The sequence below is a fragment of the Fukomys damarensis genome, unplaced genomic scaffold (assembly GCF_012274545.1).
Source record: "Fukomys damarensis isolate Sample0158 unplaced genomic scaffold, DMR_v1.0_HiC HiC_scaffold_18, whole genome shotgun sequence".
In the NCBI taxonomy this organism is placed as follows: domain Eukaryota; kingdom Metazoa; phylum Chordata; class Mammalia; order Rodentia; family Bathyergidae; genus Fukomys; species Fukomys damarensis.
Window position 1 is genome coordinate 54,575,241 of NW_022900930.1, and position 18,326 is coordinate 54,593,566.

General features: G+C 43.0%; 1 protein-coding gene across 1 annotated transcript in view; it reads left to right on the plus strand.

The window, feature by feature from the left end:
- Erich1 (glutamate rich 1) overlaps positions 1-18,326 on the plus strand; it is a 67,995-nt gene that overhangs the window by 24,919 nt on the left and 24,750 nt on the right. Inside the window, exon 3 of the mRNA XM_010620356.3 lies at positions 10,829-10,966. Coding sequence (XP_010618658.1) covers positions 10,829-10,966 — 138 coding nt within the window. The remainder of the gene's footprint in view (positions 1-10,828; positions 10,967-18,326) is intronic.

Consider the following 18,326-nt stretch of genomic DNA (forward strand, 5'->3'; position numbering starts at 1 on the left):
TTTTTTTTTTTTTTTTTTTTTTTTTTTTTTTTTTTTTTTTTTTTTGACAGTCATTTGGTCTTTTTGGGGAGTTTTTTGTTTTTTTTTTTTTTTTCATTTTCATCTTCCCCCATTCCTGCTATGTTTCGTTTCTGTCATCCCATTTCAATGTGCTGGAGCTGACTAGGAGGAAAACACTGGAGTCTCCATGTTCATGGTAGATAGACCATTTCCCCATTTACACTGTGGTGTCTCAGTCATTCCTCAAGTTTGGCCATTAGGTACCCATTGTCTGCTTTATGCAGAAAATCTCTGTCTCCTACTGGTGTTGGGGTGACAAGGGCATGTGGGGAGGCTCCTTAGCAACCCTCCTGTCTGCACTCATTTCCCCCTTCTCCAGGCTCCCTGGGGTGTTGCAGAGCGGACTTTCTTGTGTCTTAATGTGCCTGTCTGATGCTCTGGGATTCAAGGTCCACTCCACATGCCTTCTACCTTCTAAACCACATTTCCATCAGGTTGTGTGTTTTCCCCCCATGTGTATGGATCAGTAGTAGGGCACTCCTTCAGGAAGTAGAGGTCTTGGTGTTGCATCATGCTCTGGGTAGAAAAGGCTGGACTATTCAGAGAAGGTGTCTCCTTAGGGTGTCAAACATCCCACCTTGAACCTACGCAGCATTCTAGGCACCTATTTTTGAGAACTTTTACCCCGATTTGACCTCTGCAGGAGAAAGTAATGTGGTTTGTGTCCATGTATTTATAGAGCTTAAATACTTGAAATATCATGATACCAAGAGAGAAGGGATGTTGTTGCTGGGACATAGAAGCTGGTCATGGTGCCCACTCTCTTGTGGTCCTGCCTCATCTCAGGGACTGAGCTCCTGCAGCAGCACCCTTCAGTTATTCTGTTCAGGGAAGAAATATTTCCTGTTTTCCCACTGAGAATAATTAAAGTAAAATATTTCATATTAAGATAATTCTAGCTTTGTCTTCCTCTGAGTTCATATTATAGGAATAGCTGCTCACTTCTGAGGTAAACGGGGAATGTTCCATCTTGGGCTGGCTTCTGGCCTTGAACCCCACCTCCGTCTTCCTGGCTTTGATGACCCTTTTGTGTTTACCTTCTGTAGAGGATTTCACAGACAGGCCCAGGCCTTTGGCCAGCACCTTCCTGTTCTTGCCCAGCAGGCTGTCATAAGGACACAAGAACCTGCCGCCTATGTTGTAGAGTAGAACTGAATGTGCAGTGTCTAAGCTGAAATTTAGGACCATTAGAGTTGTTGTGCTTGAAATTTGTGGGTTTCCTTTAAACGGTGACTCCTGAGAGAACTTCCTCTAATTAAAAATGTGTAGCCAAAGAGCTGTCAGAAGCTATTTTTTGTTTACATATTGATCAGGGAGTTTTCCAAAGTACTCAGGAAAATGATTACTTACAAATTACTGGTAGAAGTGACACTTTAGTACAACCTTTCCGGAGGGCAGTTTTACTGTATACATTATTAAAACATTGATGTTTGTGGCTTTGATCTAGAAATTCTCCCCCACATGTCAAATGGAATGTCACTCTCAAATGTTGTAGTATCTCAAAACTCTTCAGATTTCTTCTCTCAAAATCTTGACCACACCACATTTACCAGGGACTCTCACCTGCTTTTATGGCTTCCTGTGTATGTTTATAGTTATTGCTTTCAAACCCTCCCATCTGTTCACAAATTCAGAAATTTTTGCCCTGGGGGACTCCTAAAAGCAGGACTAAAGCCTACCTCCCCCCTTCCATCCCTAGGAAGACAGTGCCTCATTCAACTGCCCAAGCAAACTCTGTTCTCTCACAGACAGCACCTACTACCCTCAGTGTGTTCTGATTCTGATCCCTTCACAGAGAAAATTTTGTGCGGTTGACCACCAAATGTCCCTACCTTGTTTGTTTGTTTGGCAATACTAGGAATTGAATCCAAGAGCTTTGGACTGAGCTACATCCATAGCCTTTTCACATGACTGGATAAAGAACATGTGGAATTTACACACAATGGAGTAGTACTTTATAATAAAGTAAACTTGAGTCATTTGTAGGAAAATGGATGCAGCGTGAGACCATAGGTGAAATAAATCTGACACACAAGCTTAAGTATTGCACAGTTTCTCTTACATGAGATACCCAAAATATACATATATATACTTATATATAATAAACATACATATTCACATATGATAATAGGAAATAGGGAGGTAGATCTGGGAAGAGGACCTAGAAGTGGGAAAGGAAATGAAGAAAGGAATTAGAATGTGTTAAGTGCATGTGCCAACTCCACATAAAGAAATTTAAATATTGTGGACTGCAAACATACTAATAAATTTAAAAATTTTTTTTAACTTTTATTTTGAGATAGGGTCTCACTAAATTGTCTAAGCTAGGGTCTGTCTCAACCTCCCCGAGCTCTGGGATTACAGACAGGCCTCACCTGGCTGTTCCCTACTTCTTCCCAGTGCACTATCTTGTTGCTGAGGGCCCGGAATTTGTCAGCCCCCTGACTTGCATAAGGGATAAAATGACTGAAGAGGTGCAGGAGGGGCCAGGAGACCAAAAAGGCAAATATTGGGCAGGTGTGATCTGATGCCTTCCCTCAACCCCTCTGTTAAGATCCCCCAGCTCTCAGGTGTGGGAGTAAAGTCTACTAGGTTGAAAATGGACAAAGGAGACAAATAGCTTTCATTCTACAAAGCCAGGGGCAGGGCAAATGATGAGGTGTCACCAAGGGTTTGCAGACTTTCAGGGGAGGCTTTGGCCTGTCACAGGCCTGTGAGACAGCCTGAGCCAGGTTCCCTTCATTCTCCGAGGTGAGAGGGCAAAGCTGAATCAGGCTGCTTTTATTGAAGCTGAAAGTAAGAAATCTGAATACCCAACAGTTGAAGGTGGGTAAATGAACTGCCCTACATTGAAAGATGGGATGGTATTTACCCGTTAAAGTCAGACTGATGTGTGTGTATATTTCCAGTGCCTTTGATAAGAGAGAAAAATGTATGACAATAATGTGAGCAATTTAGTTTAAAATACTTAATTGTATAGGAAAATTTTTTAACTAATTTTTAATGGCTGTCTTACTGATGGACCTATGGTAAACTTACTCTTTTTTGAGACTGACCTGGCTTAATATAACATTTCAGAAGTTTGTTATTGTCATTTAAGATAACTGACTAGTAAACCCAGGAGTGGCTTTGATAACATTAGATTGAATAATCCTTGACAACCGCTGTGACTGTAACTGGGAAGTAGAAAGGTGAAGTGTGGTGTTCGTGTAATAGAATGTAGAAGATTTTTAAGCAGTGAAGTAGTCCAAGGAGTCTCACCTTTAGGCGCAGCTTGGATAATGGACTGTAAGAGCTGCTTTTTCCTTTAGAGACTGTGTGACCTTTAGGAACTCTGACCAGGAAGAGGTGTGACCAGAGTTACAGTGGGCAGCTCTGACACCTTCACGGCAGTGAGCCTCTCCTGTGGGCATGTGCCCTCCCCTGCTATTAGATTCGGTCCGGTCACTCGTGTACATCACCGTACCCATGCATTTATTTGTCTTTCCTTGGCAGGGTCAGGTCTAGGGGCAGAGATCTTGACTATCATGATCCTTAGAACATCCCCTGGGCTCCCATTGACTCAGGAAGGTGGTGTTCCTTGCACACACACAGCAGTCAGCACCTCAGCTTGTACAGGCCCTGGGTGCACCAGGAGCCATCAGGGGAAAACCATCTCAATGTGTAGCAGCATCTGCCATCAGAACCCAAGGAATTGCTCTTGTTCCTTCTTAACCACATCCTCTGTGGCCATGTCCATGAGGCTGGGCCACATGCTGTGTCCCACCAGTGGGGAAACTGAGGCTCAGGCCACAAGGCCACTGGGGACAAGTGCTTCCCTAACCTATCTGTGGAGCCAGAAGTTACATTCATCTTCTACCCAGGGAAGGTTTTGCCTTCCTCAAGTGATGCTGTAGGTCCTGCGTTTACTAATTCTGAGGATTTGGCTAAAGTGATGGAGTCCTGGGAACCAAGGACTCTCAGATTCATCATTGTGTTTCCGAAGCAACGCCAAGCATAGCCCCCAGTAGACTGATTTATTCAGTAAACATAGGGTGGAGATTGCTGGTTGTAGAATAGTGAAACGGACACATCCTGCCAAGATTCTGCTTACATTTTACCAAGGAACATGATAAAACCTATGAATAAATAATGGCAAAATATGGAAAAATGCAGTGAAACTGCACCCAACATTCATTGGGCTACAAATATTTCCGGACTCTATGCCAAGAGGACACCAGGGAGAGGTCAGTGTGGGTGCAAGGGACATTTTCTGGATGGATGAGGTCAGAGGTTGGAGGGCAGGATCCACAAGAGGGGTCCCAGTAAGGACTGTTCCCAGCAGGCCCTGGCATCACAGGCCCTGTGGTCAGGGAGAGCATCCTGGACGATAGGAAGGTGCCCCAGTGTGGGTGGACAGGATGAGAGGGTGAATAAGATGCAGCACCCAGTTAGGAGCGGCAAGACCCCGACTGTCAGGGAGGTGATGCTCTATCTAGTCGGGTACAGTGAGACCCCAACTCTCTCTCAGGAAACATTCCGACCACCCAGTCAGGGATGACGAGATATCCACTCTCAGAGAGGGGACAGAACACTGTGTCGGGGACAGTGAGACTGTCCTCTCAGGTGACAAGACCACCTGCATCATGGAAAGTGAGACCCTGGCTCTCAGAGAGGTGACGCTCAGACGACCTGGGTCAGGGATGGAGAGACCTCAGCATTCAGCCCACCCTGGCAGGGACAGTGAGACTTCAGCTCTCAGGGACTGACAGGCTACCTTGGTCTTCCTTTATCTAGGATACTTAGTCATGGATAGCAGCCTATGTGGACACTCAGCTTGGAAGTTCCATTTCCTGCCCCACTGGCAGTGTTTCAAGCAGCTCTTGTCTCTGGGTGGTGGGGAACATTTAGGACACTCAGATCCAAGTATTCCTATTAGCAGCGTGTTATGCTGTGCCTTCTCATCATCTGGGAAAGTTGTGGCTCATGTCCTATTGTTCAGATTGACTGAGGCCACCTGCATGATTCTGAAAAAATGAGTTGGAGTTCCTGAAGCTCCAGTGGCTAAATTCCAAAAGGACCCAAAATTTAAATCTGAGCGTAAAACCATAAAGGTCCTGGAAAGAACAACAAATCTCTTTTTCTACAGAGTCCCTTGCATACATGACCCAGAGCCATTGAAGGGAAGATTGTTGATATGCTTTATAAAATTCAAACATGTACATACCAGAAAGATCACAAAGGCAGAAAGCAAACAATGAACTAGAGAAACATTACATCTACTAGTACTGACAGAGGATTCATTCACTGTATGTTAGACTGCATGTTTTAAGAGTATGAGGGATGACTTGAGAGAGAAATGGGCAAAGCAGGATCAGGGGCAATTTCCAGAACAAATAAACAAATCTTTCTTCATTAAAAAAAAAAAGATGATGATGCTCAGCTTCTGATTATAAGAGAACACAAATCAAGAGTGCGTTGGAGCTGGGCATGGGGATGCACTCCTGTAATCTCTATACTCCGGCAAGCTGAGGCAGGAGAATCTCAAGTTCAAGACCAGCCTGAGCAATTTAGCAAGACCCTGTTTCAAAATTAAAAATTGTGAAATGACTGGTGATGTAGCTCAATGCAAAGGCTTTGGAGTCAATCCTCAGTACCACCAAAAAAATAAAACAACTAAAATATATTGGGATCCTGTTTTCCCCTGGCCCATTGTCATTGATCAGACATTTGTCCACATCCTTTGTTAGGAGTTGGCAGATGCAAAGGCCTGACTCTGAAGCCTGAGCTTGCACCATCCTGACAGGGCAGTCTGGGGACATCATGAGCTCTAATTGCATGTCCCTGGGACCAGCAGTTCTGTTCCAGCCAGTTTTCTTGTGGGTTGACTTATATGTGACACGACTGTCATGCTCAGGGTTATTCATTATGACTCTCCTACAATAAATAGACATAAAGGAGAAACTATCAGCCGCCACCTACACTTAGGTGAGGTGAGGACCTGGCAGAGAGTGATTGAAGAAAGCCTTATGTTCCCACTGGGGGTTACTTGTTAATAATCTGTGGCACATTTGTCCCCTGGAACCACTGTAGTCGACAGTAGGGATTCAAGGCCCTTATGACTCACTGGGATGAGCATCGAGATGTTACCTGGTGAAGAGACAAGAGACAGCAAGAGAGTTTGCAGCTGGATTGATTCATAAAGAAAAAAGTAGTGCATGTATATTTACTCATTTGCATATACACCAGTAGCCCTGCAAGAACGTGCCAGAGTAGCATTTGCTGCCTCCCAGGAATGGAAGTGGGTGGCTGAGACAGTTGGGATGGAGACTTCAGTGTCTTCGTTTATGCCCTTGCAGTTGTCTTGATATCCTGTATCAGTTCAAAATGTTTACCTTCTTTGGTCATTTTGACTCTGGAAAGAGCGAGAAGTGGCACTGTGCCAGATCTGGCAAATGCAGCGGATGAGGACAGAGAGTCACATTTTTATGAGCCTGCTTTGCCATGGAATGGTATTCAGCAACAGCATTCATTGTATTTTTTATCACACTACATGAAAACATGAAAGAGTACTTCCAGAACTATTCAGAAAGTAGCGAGAATAAGTGTATTCAACATAGGGGAAGTATTTTGAGGACAGCGTGTCTTTTACTGTAATAAACTTTTTTTAGACTTTCCAGTTATATTGTTTATTCCCTTCTCAGTACAACTTCATCTTTTTAATAGCAAAACATTTATTGGAACATTTTATGCATACATAATGATAACATCGTAGGAATTGTCCATGATACATCTCCTCTGTGTACAAAAGCTTTGTCTCCATTTTTGTCCCTTCCTCCCTCCCTCCTCCCTCACTCCCCTTCCCATTTGAACATTTTCTTTCCATTTCCCAATGTCTGTTTTACATTTTAGTCCTTATTTCCACTTTCGGTTTCTCACACCAGAGAAACAATGTGATATTTAAACCTGTGTATCCGTTTTTTTGTTTGTTTTGTTTTGTTTTGTTTTGTTTTTTTGTTTTTTCACTTACGAGTGTGGTCTCAGGGTCCATCCATTTAGCTATAAGGGTCTGGAGCTCATTCTCTTTGTGTCAGAGTAGGACTCCATTGTATAAAAAACTACAGCTGCTTTTATTGTAATAAATTTTTAAAATTTTAAACATTCACCCTATATTCTGATCATCCTTTGTATGTGTAGCCCTGAGCTCAGCACTGGTGGCCAACCCATGGCACTGTATCATCGGAAGCTCTAAAGGTTCGCCATCACTGCTCTGAGCTGTGTGCTTGCATTACTATCAAGTACCTGCAAGAATAAAATCATTAAAAGATATGTAAAGATTTTTGCATACACAAAGCTAAGAGATTTTATTACCATAGACACTTGCCAGGGGAGCAATGTAGTGTGTTCAGCAAAAACAACAAATATGGATCTACATCAGGAGGTGGGGGCAAGTGGGAAGATTAATGAGGTCAAGAATTGCGACAGTATACTTGACTGTTGACCACAGGGACGTACAGTAGCACCTCAGCTCACAAACTTGATTCTTGCCATGATTCTTGTCATGACTCTGGTCCTAAACTGAGAACTGAATGAGATGGATGAGAACTGAACCAAATTCAGTGATTAGCTTCAGTGATGACTTTATATGGGGACATTTGATTTAATTCTCATTCAGTTCAACTTGTGACCGGAATCATGGTGAGAATTGAGTTCATGTACTGAGGTGCCACTGTAGTCATTCTTGAAAGCTGTACAAACTTGAAACCACTGCAGCCAAGAGAGTCTTATGGGGGTTTCAAGAAGGTGACTTGGGTGGGGGTCCACTAGAACATTGTTTCTGGAGGCAGGGATGGACTGGTCTTGGCCACAGATAGATTGAAAGGTGTTTTGTCTGATGTAGGTGCTGGTCACAGCTTCTGTTGTGGGTAGACAGCCTTGGAACTCTTCTGACTTATTTTCACGAGCAAGGCCATCTTAGCGAGAGGAAATCAAGGATGGTTTTCAGGCAGCATCGAAGACAGTGAGGTGCCTGGTCCTGCACTTGACATGGGAGCAGCTTACTGGAGTGGCCCAGAGGATGTGAAGTTGCCATGGCAGCCAGTATTGTGGGTTTGCCAGCAGAAAGAACCCAGGAAAAAAGGAGCTGTGTTGTGTAGACTTAGGCAGAGGAGGGTTCCACTGGACACAGCTGGAAAGGAGTAGTGGCTGATGGGAACAGCAAGATGAAACCAAGCTGAGTGGTGTCCTGCAAAAACCCTTTCTTGGGTTTGGGACCTCCAGACTCATAATCTGTCTGTGTAATTTCCTGGGAATGAGGGTGCAAGAGATTTACCAGCAGAGAGTGGACTTCCACCTGCCTTCTCTGTGTCACCACTTCTCCTTCTGGGATAGCAGCTAGAGAGCTATGCTCCTGGATGCTCTGTGCTCCACACATTTGATGAGAATGGAGAACTGAATCTGCTGGCCACTATGAAATGTAACTCATCTCTTCTTTGTAAGGAACCCATCTTTACAACAGCAAGGAGAGTAAATGTCACCACAGTAAGCCACATTTTACCCAAAAGAATATAGAATGTTAGTAGCAGCCATTATAGATTGCCTGGTCACCTTTACCTACAGACAAGCAGACCAAGGCTCACGATAACCTTGGGTTACCTTTCCTGGACACCTTTGACTGTGACAGTTTCGTCACTTACATGAGATCAGCATGTGGTTTCCCACTGGATGACAACTGTCTGCTTGGCATACTGAACATTGGATTCTTATTCTTAGATGTCTTGCTGTTTCCCCATTGTGTGAGTCATCTTGGGCTTTGCTTCATGATACCTTCATCCTAATAACGAAGTGAATGATGACATTTCTAATTTCTATTTAACTTTCTTATTGCGGAAAATTTAGCTGATTAAAAGCTTCCTCAAAAATTCTATAAAAATGAACAAACATTGATGCTACCCAGTAGAGATAGTATACTTAGAAGTATGTCTCCATCTGCCCTTGATTTTTGCAGAGAATGATGTGGTAATTAATCAACTTTGGTGAATCAAATTAGCTAGAATGAGAACTAGAACTAGAATTCTGACAACTTAGCTCCAGAAGAATGAAGAATATTGATGGCAGAGGAATTTGAAAATGTTCTCAAGGTTTCATATTTAAAATGTTTACACTTAAACACCTGGGAACGCATATTCTAAGAATGTACTAGTGATTTTGTTCAATCTTTGTCATCATTGGTTTTAAAATAAAATGCTCCTTCTTTGAGAGGCAAATTGGGATATCTGCATGTGTTTGCCACATTCAGGAGAGTCACTGCCATATTTTAAATGAAAATATGAATATTAAGAATACTGCAAGGCCAGGGATTTAGCTCAGCGGTTCGGTGGCCTGCCTTGCAAGCGCAAGGACCCGAGTTTGATCCCCGGTACCAAAAAGAAAAAAAAAGAATACTGCAGCCGGGCGTGGTGGCACATGCCTGTAATCCTAGCACTTTGGAGGCTGAGGCAGGAGGATCGCTGTGAGTTGGAGACCAGCCTGGGCTCCATAGTGAGTTCCAGGTCAGTCTCAGCTACATAGTGAGACCCTGTCCCAAAAAACAAACAAACAAAAAAAGAATGTTGATAGTACCCAACATTGAAGAGTATGAAGGCACCCTCTAATAGTTGTCCTTCTAGATGGTATTTCGAAAAGGCAGCAAAAGGGTTCCCTTCAAACCATTAGTCCATTTCTGAGAATTTAACCGAAGGAAAGAAATAGCCAAGTGTGCAAAGGAAGATGCAGCAAGAAGAGTGCAGCAGCTTCTTATATAGCAGGGGCTGCACAAGTTCAACCTCCACCTGTGAAATCTGTGAGTGGTTAAATTACAGCTAAATTATGATTTGTCTGTGGCATGGAATATTAGACACTTGTTAAAAGTATTCTGATCGTAGCCAGGCATGGTGGCCCACACCTGTAATCCCAGCACTTGGGAGGCTGAGGCAGGAGGATCGCTGTGAGTTCGAGACTAGCCTGGGCTACATGGTGAGTTCCAGTGCAGTCTTAACTACATAGAGAGACCCTATCAAAAAAAAAAAAAACTATTCTGATCATGTATTATTTTATGTTCAATTTGAATGATATACATATAGAAATGTGTAATCTATATAAATGTATAATATACATTTGACATGATCCCATGAAGATATGTTTCTGTGGGGTGTGTGCCAGTGTGTATGTGCGTTGGCATCTACATATCTGTGAGGTGTGTGTCTGTGGCTCTGTGTGTGGAGAGTATGTACTTAGACACAGTAGTACATATGGAGTGTGTATATGTGTGCCCATGGGTGTGTATCTGGTTCTGTATGTGAGTGTGTATATGTGTACATGTTGTCAGCACACGTGGAGAAGCAGTTCAAAAAGATGTGGGCCATAGCATTTAAGGATCCATGGTGTGATAATGAAGGGTGTATGGTGTGGACTGTTTATGTTTTCTCTTATTCATAGAACTAGTTAAAAGAAGTATATCATTATGAAAACCCAGATGTTTACAGTATATGTAACTTAATGTGAATTTAAATAGTCATAAGATTATTCCTTTTGATTCCTTTTTCGTGGCTATATGTGTAGCTGCCCTGCTTTTCTGGCAAAATACTTGTCTTGTTAACATCATCAGTATATGTGACAGCGGTTAGGTTTTATCGAGCTATGTTTTTTTGTTTGTTTGTTTCTGTTGCATGTTGTTGAAGAAGTGGTACTGATGTAACGGGGAAATAAGTGTCTTCTTACGTTATGTAATATTCACCTGCTCTCTTCACAGACGGCAGTGACATTAAGAGCCCACTGCAGCGCCGCCTCTATACTGTGAGTTTGCCTCCTGAGGGGTATACGCCCTGCTTCCCAGAGCCCACCAGCTGCGCTGACTCTGAGCAGGCCTCCAGTGCCGACGATGCAGAAGGTAAAAAGTTGGGATGGAAGGAGGAGTGAACTCCTTCGCCAGATAAATCATTACTTTCTATTATGTCTAAATTTATAAGAGGGGTATGGGTAAGCTACAAATGGTTGTGAAAAACTCATAAAACAGAAAAATACCTAGCATGTGGAAGATGAAATATTATAGCCCTATTTGTTAATGCATTTCAAGTCTGGAACTAAATATATCAAAACACATCAAGTAAACATATCAAAATATATAAAGTATAACAGTACTTGGTTAGATAGAATTTTTTTCTTGATTTTATAAATTTTTCAAATTTCTGAAATTGTATAATCAAGGAGTTAACTTATTTTTTTCTCTTATGGGAAAACATTGGTCTATTATCATTGCATCTTATGAATAATAAAGAAAATAGTGTTCTAATACTTAATGCAGGTCACTGTCGGTGGGCAGGTATTGATGTTACACGTTACATTTTCACCTTAAAATAGAATGTTTGTTTTTCTCTTGAAGTTGAACATTTGAAAAATTTCCTAAGAAGAATTGAGAATCTTCAAATAAGAATTTTTCCTGGATGATTTTTAGCAAGTAGAAACTAAGAAAGTCTAGACCGTAAACCTTAATTTGAATATCAAGAAAATGTGGTTTTCTAACAAAAACTGGGTAACTAAGGAAGAATTTATTCATCTTTCAAGCCCTGTTGAAAATCTTTGAAATATAATTATTAGATAAATAATTTAATTACAAGGTTTAACTGCACTTAAGAAGATATATTTTTTGAGGTTTTTTTATTGCGTGTTTAGTGTGTCTCCTAGGAAAGTGTGTTGGATTCGCCTTATGTGATGGTCTGCAGTTCTCCTTTGTGGGTCCTGTGTCTGGTCGACCCCTCCTATGCCTTCGTGCAGTTAGCTCACCCATCTGCCGTCAAATGCAGTCAGCTCTTACGTGCTCTTGTAGCTGGTTTGCCCTCTGTCATGTGCTGCTGTGGGCATAGGTGCCCATTTGTGTACTCTGGCATACAGTAAGCTGTCACATGCCACAGCACACGTGTAACTTGCTCACATGGTTGTTTCACATGCCTATCGTGGTATGGTTGGCTTTTGCCCAGCGCTGTTAAACATAGTTGGCTCTCACATGCTGTTATGCCATTGACTTGCACACTGGTTGGTGACACAGTTGGCTGTCACACTCTGATGTTTGCGGTTGACTAACATGCATAAGATAGGCAGTGTCGGTTCTTATGCTCTGCTGTATGCAGTTGACTCCCATGTACACAATTGGCTGGTGTACACAGTCAGCTGTTGCGCTCTGGAGTATGCAGTGGGCTTTGCTTCTGATGTCCCTTCAGACAGCCTATATGAGGGTCTTGGTGGGAAAAACCTCAGTTTGCCACGAGCAAATAACACTTCTCACACTGGTTGTTGGTGAAATTTTTACAGGAAAGGGAAAGACATTTATCTTACAAAAACTGTGACGTCAGGCCAGGGATTTAGGTCAGTGGTGCCCCCGCCTGCCTCGCAAGTGCAAGGCCAGTGTTCCATCCTTGGTACCAAAAAAAAAAAGCTGTGACTTGAAGACTCAGTGTCTGTACTCTTAGGTAGCTAACCTCTTTCTATGGCCTGTGACTCCCTCCCCTAGACAGCTGGGAGAAACTGTGGGCTGCTGGGAGCCAAGTCTAATTGCTCTGAAAAGAGAAATTGAGCAACTAACATTCATTTTTAAATGCTAATGGTAAGTTCAATCGTTATGTAACTGAATACAACATTATTACAAGTTACATTTTTAGAAGTAATTCATTAGGTAAAGGTTTCTGTTAATTCATTTTTGTCCTCTATTTCCTTGTTCTTGGAAACTGTAAATGTGTTTTCTTCTGTTTTTAGAGGAAAACAGTAAGTGATGGGCACTGCCAGGGTATGGGTGAGCCAGGGTCATGGGGCTCAGCAGCAGGCTGGGCCCTTGTTGGTTGATTCCCTAAAATGGGATCACCACTCTGACCTTCGTCCCACCTCTGTGTTCACACTGCTTGGTGCTGTCCAGAGGGAGGACATAGTAGCACTTCATAGATAACCAGAGGCTGCTTCAGAGCCTAAATGGCCAGTGTCTGCCTTGTTTAGTGCTCCCACAAGAGGGCCTGGTAGTTTTGATAGATTAAAGTGAACTGAAAACATTTACGCAGTTTTTCAGAATAGCTCTGAAATCAGTGCCAGCCTGAGAGGTTGCTGTCTTTCAAGTTTGAATGTTTATAATTCATCTCCAAATGTTCTGATTTGCTTTTTTTTACTATCTGTTTATTTAAGTATGGTTTTTTACTCAAAATTTGATGAAATGAGCCACTGAAGGGCATGTGAAATGATGTGGTTGGAGAAAAGGTATGAATCACCACTTTACTTGTGTTGTCTACATTTGCCTCCAAAATGAAAGAGTATGTAGAGAAGCCTGAGTCAAACTGCATCAGCCTGGTGTGAGATCAGATGAGCAACTCCATGCCTGTGCCTCTCAGGGCCCCAAGGCTTGAGGGATGTGTAGGAGCCTGGCAGGAAGAGGCAAGGCCACTCCACGGGTCATGCAGGAGCAAGGTGTAGAGATGTCAACTGGAAAAGAAGGGACAGTCTCCAGAGTTCTCTAGCTGCAATTGTTTAAAGAAACAGAACATGAGGCCTAAAGTTACCAAAGAAGAAAAGGTCTGATTCTCCCTCTTTTCAGAGAAGCACTTCCAGTTGTTGGCTTTGATTTTGAGTTGCCAGGAACAGCTTATCTACTAGGTGGTAACTTCTAGAAGAGTGCAGGAAACAAGGCCCTGCTCATGTTTACCTTGGCTAACACCGTCTGTGCCAGTCCCCCTTCCAGCTGCCTCCTGCAGGCTAGCACTCAGGGCTCCATCCATCCGAGCCCTACTCTGGTGCTCAGGCTCATTGCCCTTAGGCTGCACTACTCAGGTGTAGCATTAGGCCTGGCCTTTACATCCGCACCTGACATCCTCATGGTGTTCATGTCTCTGAGACTCGGTCTCTCATCACCTCCAGGAAACTTTCCCTGAACTCCGAATCTGGTCCACTCTGAAATAGCGTTTTATAGATGCCCCATCTTTGTATCTGTCCCTAAGAGCCCTTAGGCTAGAGCCGTGTCCTTTGTCTTGTTGGCTCTGGTACCTGGCTCAGTGCCTTGTGAAAAGTCAGATTTCATGGTTATTAATCATATCAGGATCCATGTATCGTGATGATGAATAAAGTCAGGATCCAAGTATCATTCGTATGTCCCACTCTGTGTCCCTCCTGTTTTGTTCTTTGGGGAATCTCTAAATGTAAATCTCTGAATGTTCTTTGAGGATTCTCTGGAAGTTCTTTCAGGCTGCAGTTTGTTAGGAACAGGCAGGAGGAGTTGTAGGAAAAGGAAGTGGGTTATTGAATCTAGATCCAGTCTTAGAAGGTGTAGGGTGGGATTTGTCCTGGGACCTCTCCTCACTGGACTGTAGGTTGAGTCATGGTACAGCTCTTAAGGGAGAAGATCGCCTCCTCCCTTCACAGGCAGTGCTTCTCTTCTCTTCATGTGGCTGCATGCTGTTCACCAGGAGCTGGCAAACTTCAGGCCTCTTCCTCACAGATCATCTTCTGTAGATTTTGCCAAAAGAAAGCCTTCCTTTTTGGCAACGTTTCCATGGTGAGTGTTAACCAATGTTGTCTAGCACATGAACTTTTCAAACTTGGAAGAACTCTGCTTTCTCTGTCTTGCCCCTCTGTAGGTTGCTACCTTGCACAATGTTACATTGCACTGATAATACAATTCCTGGGCGGCAGCTGGGATCATAATGTTACCTTTATGTCACATCAGTTTTGTGACAAATTCACTTTTCACGTTTGTGTCCTTATGGCCCAGTTACTGTTCCTCATGCTACTTTCTCTGTTCCTTGTTTGTTAAACACATATAAGTAGCTGAACCAAGAATTCAGCCTTGCAACAGACAGCAACGAGCCCCCTTCTGTCTCCTTAGAAACAGAATCATAACTGATCTCCAATTTCAGTTCTAGCTTTCTAATGAATCTCGGGCAACCAACGAGCCTGATGTCTTACATGTGCGTTCTTGAAAACATCATTGATCTTGATTTGAAATTTGGAGTATATCGCCAGATTTGTTATGCACCTGTCAGGACCAGCGTTTTGTATGCTTTAATCTCCTTACGCCTCAGTAAAAGTAAACAGTTCTTACTAGCTGCATACTAGCCGCATCTTCCACTTCCCCTTTCTGATTTCAGTGCCCTTACTTTTTTCTATCAGTAACAATGTGTCATTTGAAAGAAAGTGAACTGAGGCACATTTGTCAGGACAGCCCCCCATGAGCGGATGCCCTGACCTGTTTGTGGCCGAGGCTTCAGAGGAAAATGCACAAGCTTGACCTGCCGCATGCCATTCCATGCCACTTCTACAAAGAAATGGGAACCTCAACTTTTTTAAACTAAGAAAATAAGTCTTTAGAAAAGAGGGGCCTTCTTTTTCTAAATGCTTTAATCTTTGGTATTTTATTTCCTAAAGAGTATTTTGTTTTTCTTGACCACAAAAATTCTAATTATTGAAAAACCAAGCATAATAGAAGATGTATAGGAAGTAAAATGTCATCTCTGGGAACTAGACAATTTTTAATAAACGCTTAGTAAAATCTCTGCCTGTGCATATTATGCATAAACATAAATTTCATGCAATTGCTATATTATATATACTATCTTATAAACTATGTGGGCACATAGTATGTTATGAAAGCCTTTTCAGTGCATTTATCACTGTTCATGCATGTATATTTCATGTTACATTATAAATCTGTTTCTTGTTTTTCTTTCATTGAGTTTATTGGTACATTTTAGGTACACGGTACAGTTACATTCATCATTGGGATCCTGTACCTTTACATGACAGGTCTTGGTTCTCATTTTTCCGCTTGTCTCTGCCCTCCCTTCACTCCTCCTACCCTCCCCATTTATAAACACTTTATTTCCATTTTTTCATTTTCTCATATTTTTTTTCTTTTCCCTTATTACCTTTCCCCTACCCTTTCCACTTTCCTGACATCTTTAGCCCTTTTCTTCCTATTTCACATTGTCAGTTATATCATTAGAATCTTATGTACTGTTATAGTTGTGGACACCCATTTCTACTTCAAGAGTGTAATTTCAGGAGTTGAGCAGAAACATATGTACACACTATCTTGAAGTAGAAATGGGTGTCCACATTTAGGACATTTTTATAAAGAGTCTTTCTAATGCGTGTCCCAATTCACATTCCTATAGTCAGCCTAAGCATTTTCAGGCTTTTACATTTTATCTAATTGTTTGAATAACATACTCTTAAATTTTCATGTAAGAAAAATTGTCCACCTGGGAAATTTTTTCTAAACCTAGCAGGTAAAGCTTGAAGATTTGACTGTGGAAAAACTTAAAATTTCTTTATAGCAAGAGGCACTAAATGAAGTAGAAAAACAAAGGAACCAAAAGCAGGTGATACTTACACATTATCTGGCAGATAAGTTAATTTTCTTAAAATGCAGCACTGTATTACAAATCACTAAGAAAAAAAGTGTCACCCAAGAGCCAGACTGAAATGGCACTTCTCCAAAGGAAAGAAAAAAAGAACAACTGTGATGGTAAGCACATAAAGTATCCTTTTGTGATGTATTTCACGTGAAACACTTGACCAATCTGGAATGTATTTTGTTAGAGAAAACAAGACTAGATCAATCAATCTTATCTATCTGTCTGTCTAGCTTGCTTGCGTGCGTGTGTGTGTGTGTGTGTGTGTGTGTGTGTGAGTGCGCGCGTGCGTGCGCGCCAGGGATCAAACTCAGGACCTTCTGCTTACAAGGCAGTCGGCAGCACCACTGAGGTAAATCCCTGACCCTAGAGTTTTCTTTTTTAAAAAAGTACATTTACCTTTTAAAATCCAGTATATCCTCTTGTATCATCTGTTTCTGTCTTCTGAGAACTTGGAAAGCACCTATACATGGATGAGCCCCCTTGCTCTGTGTCTTGCTCTTGACCCTCTCCTGCTCTGACTTAGCCAATATTTCTCACTGGTGCCCTTGTGGTCTTTGAAACTGTGTGGTCTCCCTGGCAGGACCTTGCCACCTGTTCTGTCAATCACAGTGTCGCATGCTGGTTGATGGGACAGCAACAAAGCCCCTTGTTGCTCAGGTGCAACAGAACCAGCTCTGTCAAGATAAGTCATGTGCCCTGTAGGAGCCCTTTTATTGTTTTGGGAGGTACCTTCTCATTTCCTCAAGGAGCCCCACCGTCTTCAGTGACCACTGTTCACTTCAGTTACCACTCCATAGCTGATTATTAATAGAAATAACAGGTTTTGTATGATGCTCTCCAGTGTTCACCTCATCTCCTTTGCTATTGCATTACATGAGCCTTTGGAGTATGCCAGAGGGTGACAGGCTGATGCCCTGTGTGACCTTGTCTCCTAGTGTGGGGTGGCAGCAACAGCACAGGACTGGGACTTTCTTGGTGCTCTGTCTGTGTGCACCCTGAGGCCCTTCATCCTGACTCATTCTCTGTCAAAATGGCTATGGAGAAAAAAGCAGTGGGGCTCTTTTCCTGCTCCATGGCTGTGTCACTGCAACAGCCTCAGCAACACCCACTTTACCAGCCTTCCTTGAGTCTGCCTATGGGTGTGCCTGGTACCTGATGGGATAACAACTCTCTGCTGAAGAATGGGGAAAGCTGTGAAGCCAGCCACTCTCAATTTCTTTACTTCTGAGACTATTGCAGGGAGCATGGCCAGATTTGGTTTCCACGGAAACCTGTCAGCCTTTCCTCCCCTGGGGTTGCATGTCCTTTCTGTCCTGATTCATGTATGTTTCTGTAATGATAAAACATGTCCAATAATTTAATAATGGTACTTAGCCATAACTCCATATGTATGCCTCAGGCTCTGGCCATCTGGCCTCCCCAGCGCTGTCCTCGGGCGTGGTGGAAGTGAGTTCCACACAGGTTGTCCCTGGTGCTGCTGTAGCAGCCATGCAGGGTTTTCCAGTCAGTGTGGCCTTTAGCAGTGAGAATGCAGTGAACCCAGCTGGGACGGGCCAGAGGAAGAGAGTTGGGGGCCCTAATCTGTGGGTGCTGGCAGAACTCCTTGTAACCCTCACCCCCTTGCTTGGCCTCCCTGCCTATGAGATGCCTCATTCCCAGTGAGGTCCAGGTCCAACCCTTTGGTGCCATCTGGCCTGTGGTTGGGTCATTATCTCTTCTTCCACGGTCATACATGTGAGTTCATTACTGCTTCCCTTGGGCTGCCTGAGCAGCTCCCACCCACCCCTGTACCTTCCTGGGGCTCCCGGGTTCCCTCTGCCATTCACAGTTGCTGGCACCTGCTCTGTGCAGCTCTGGAAGGCT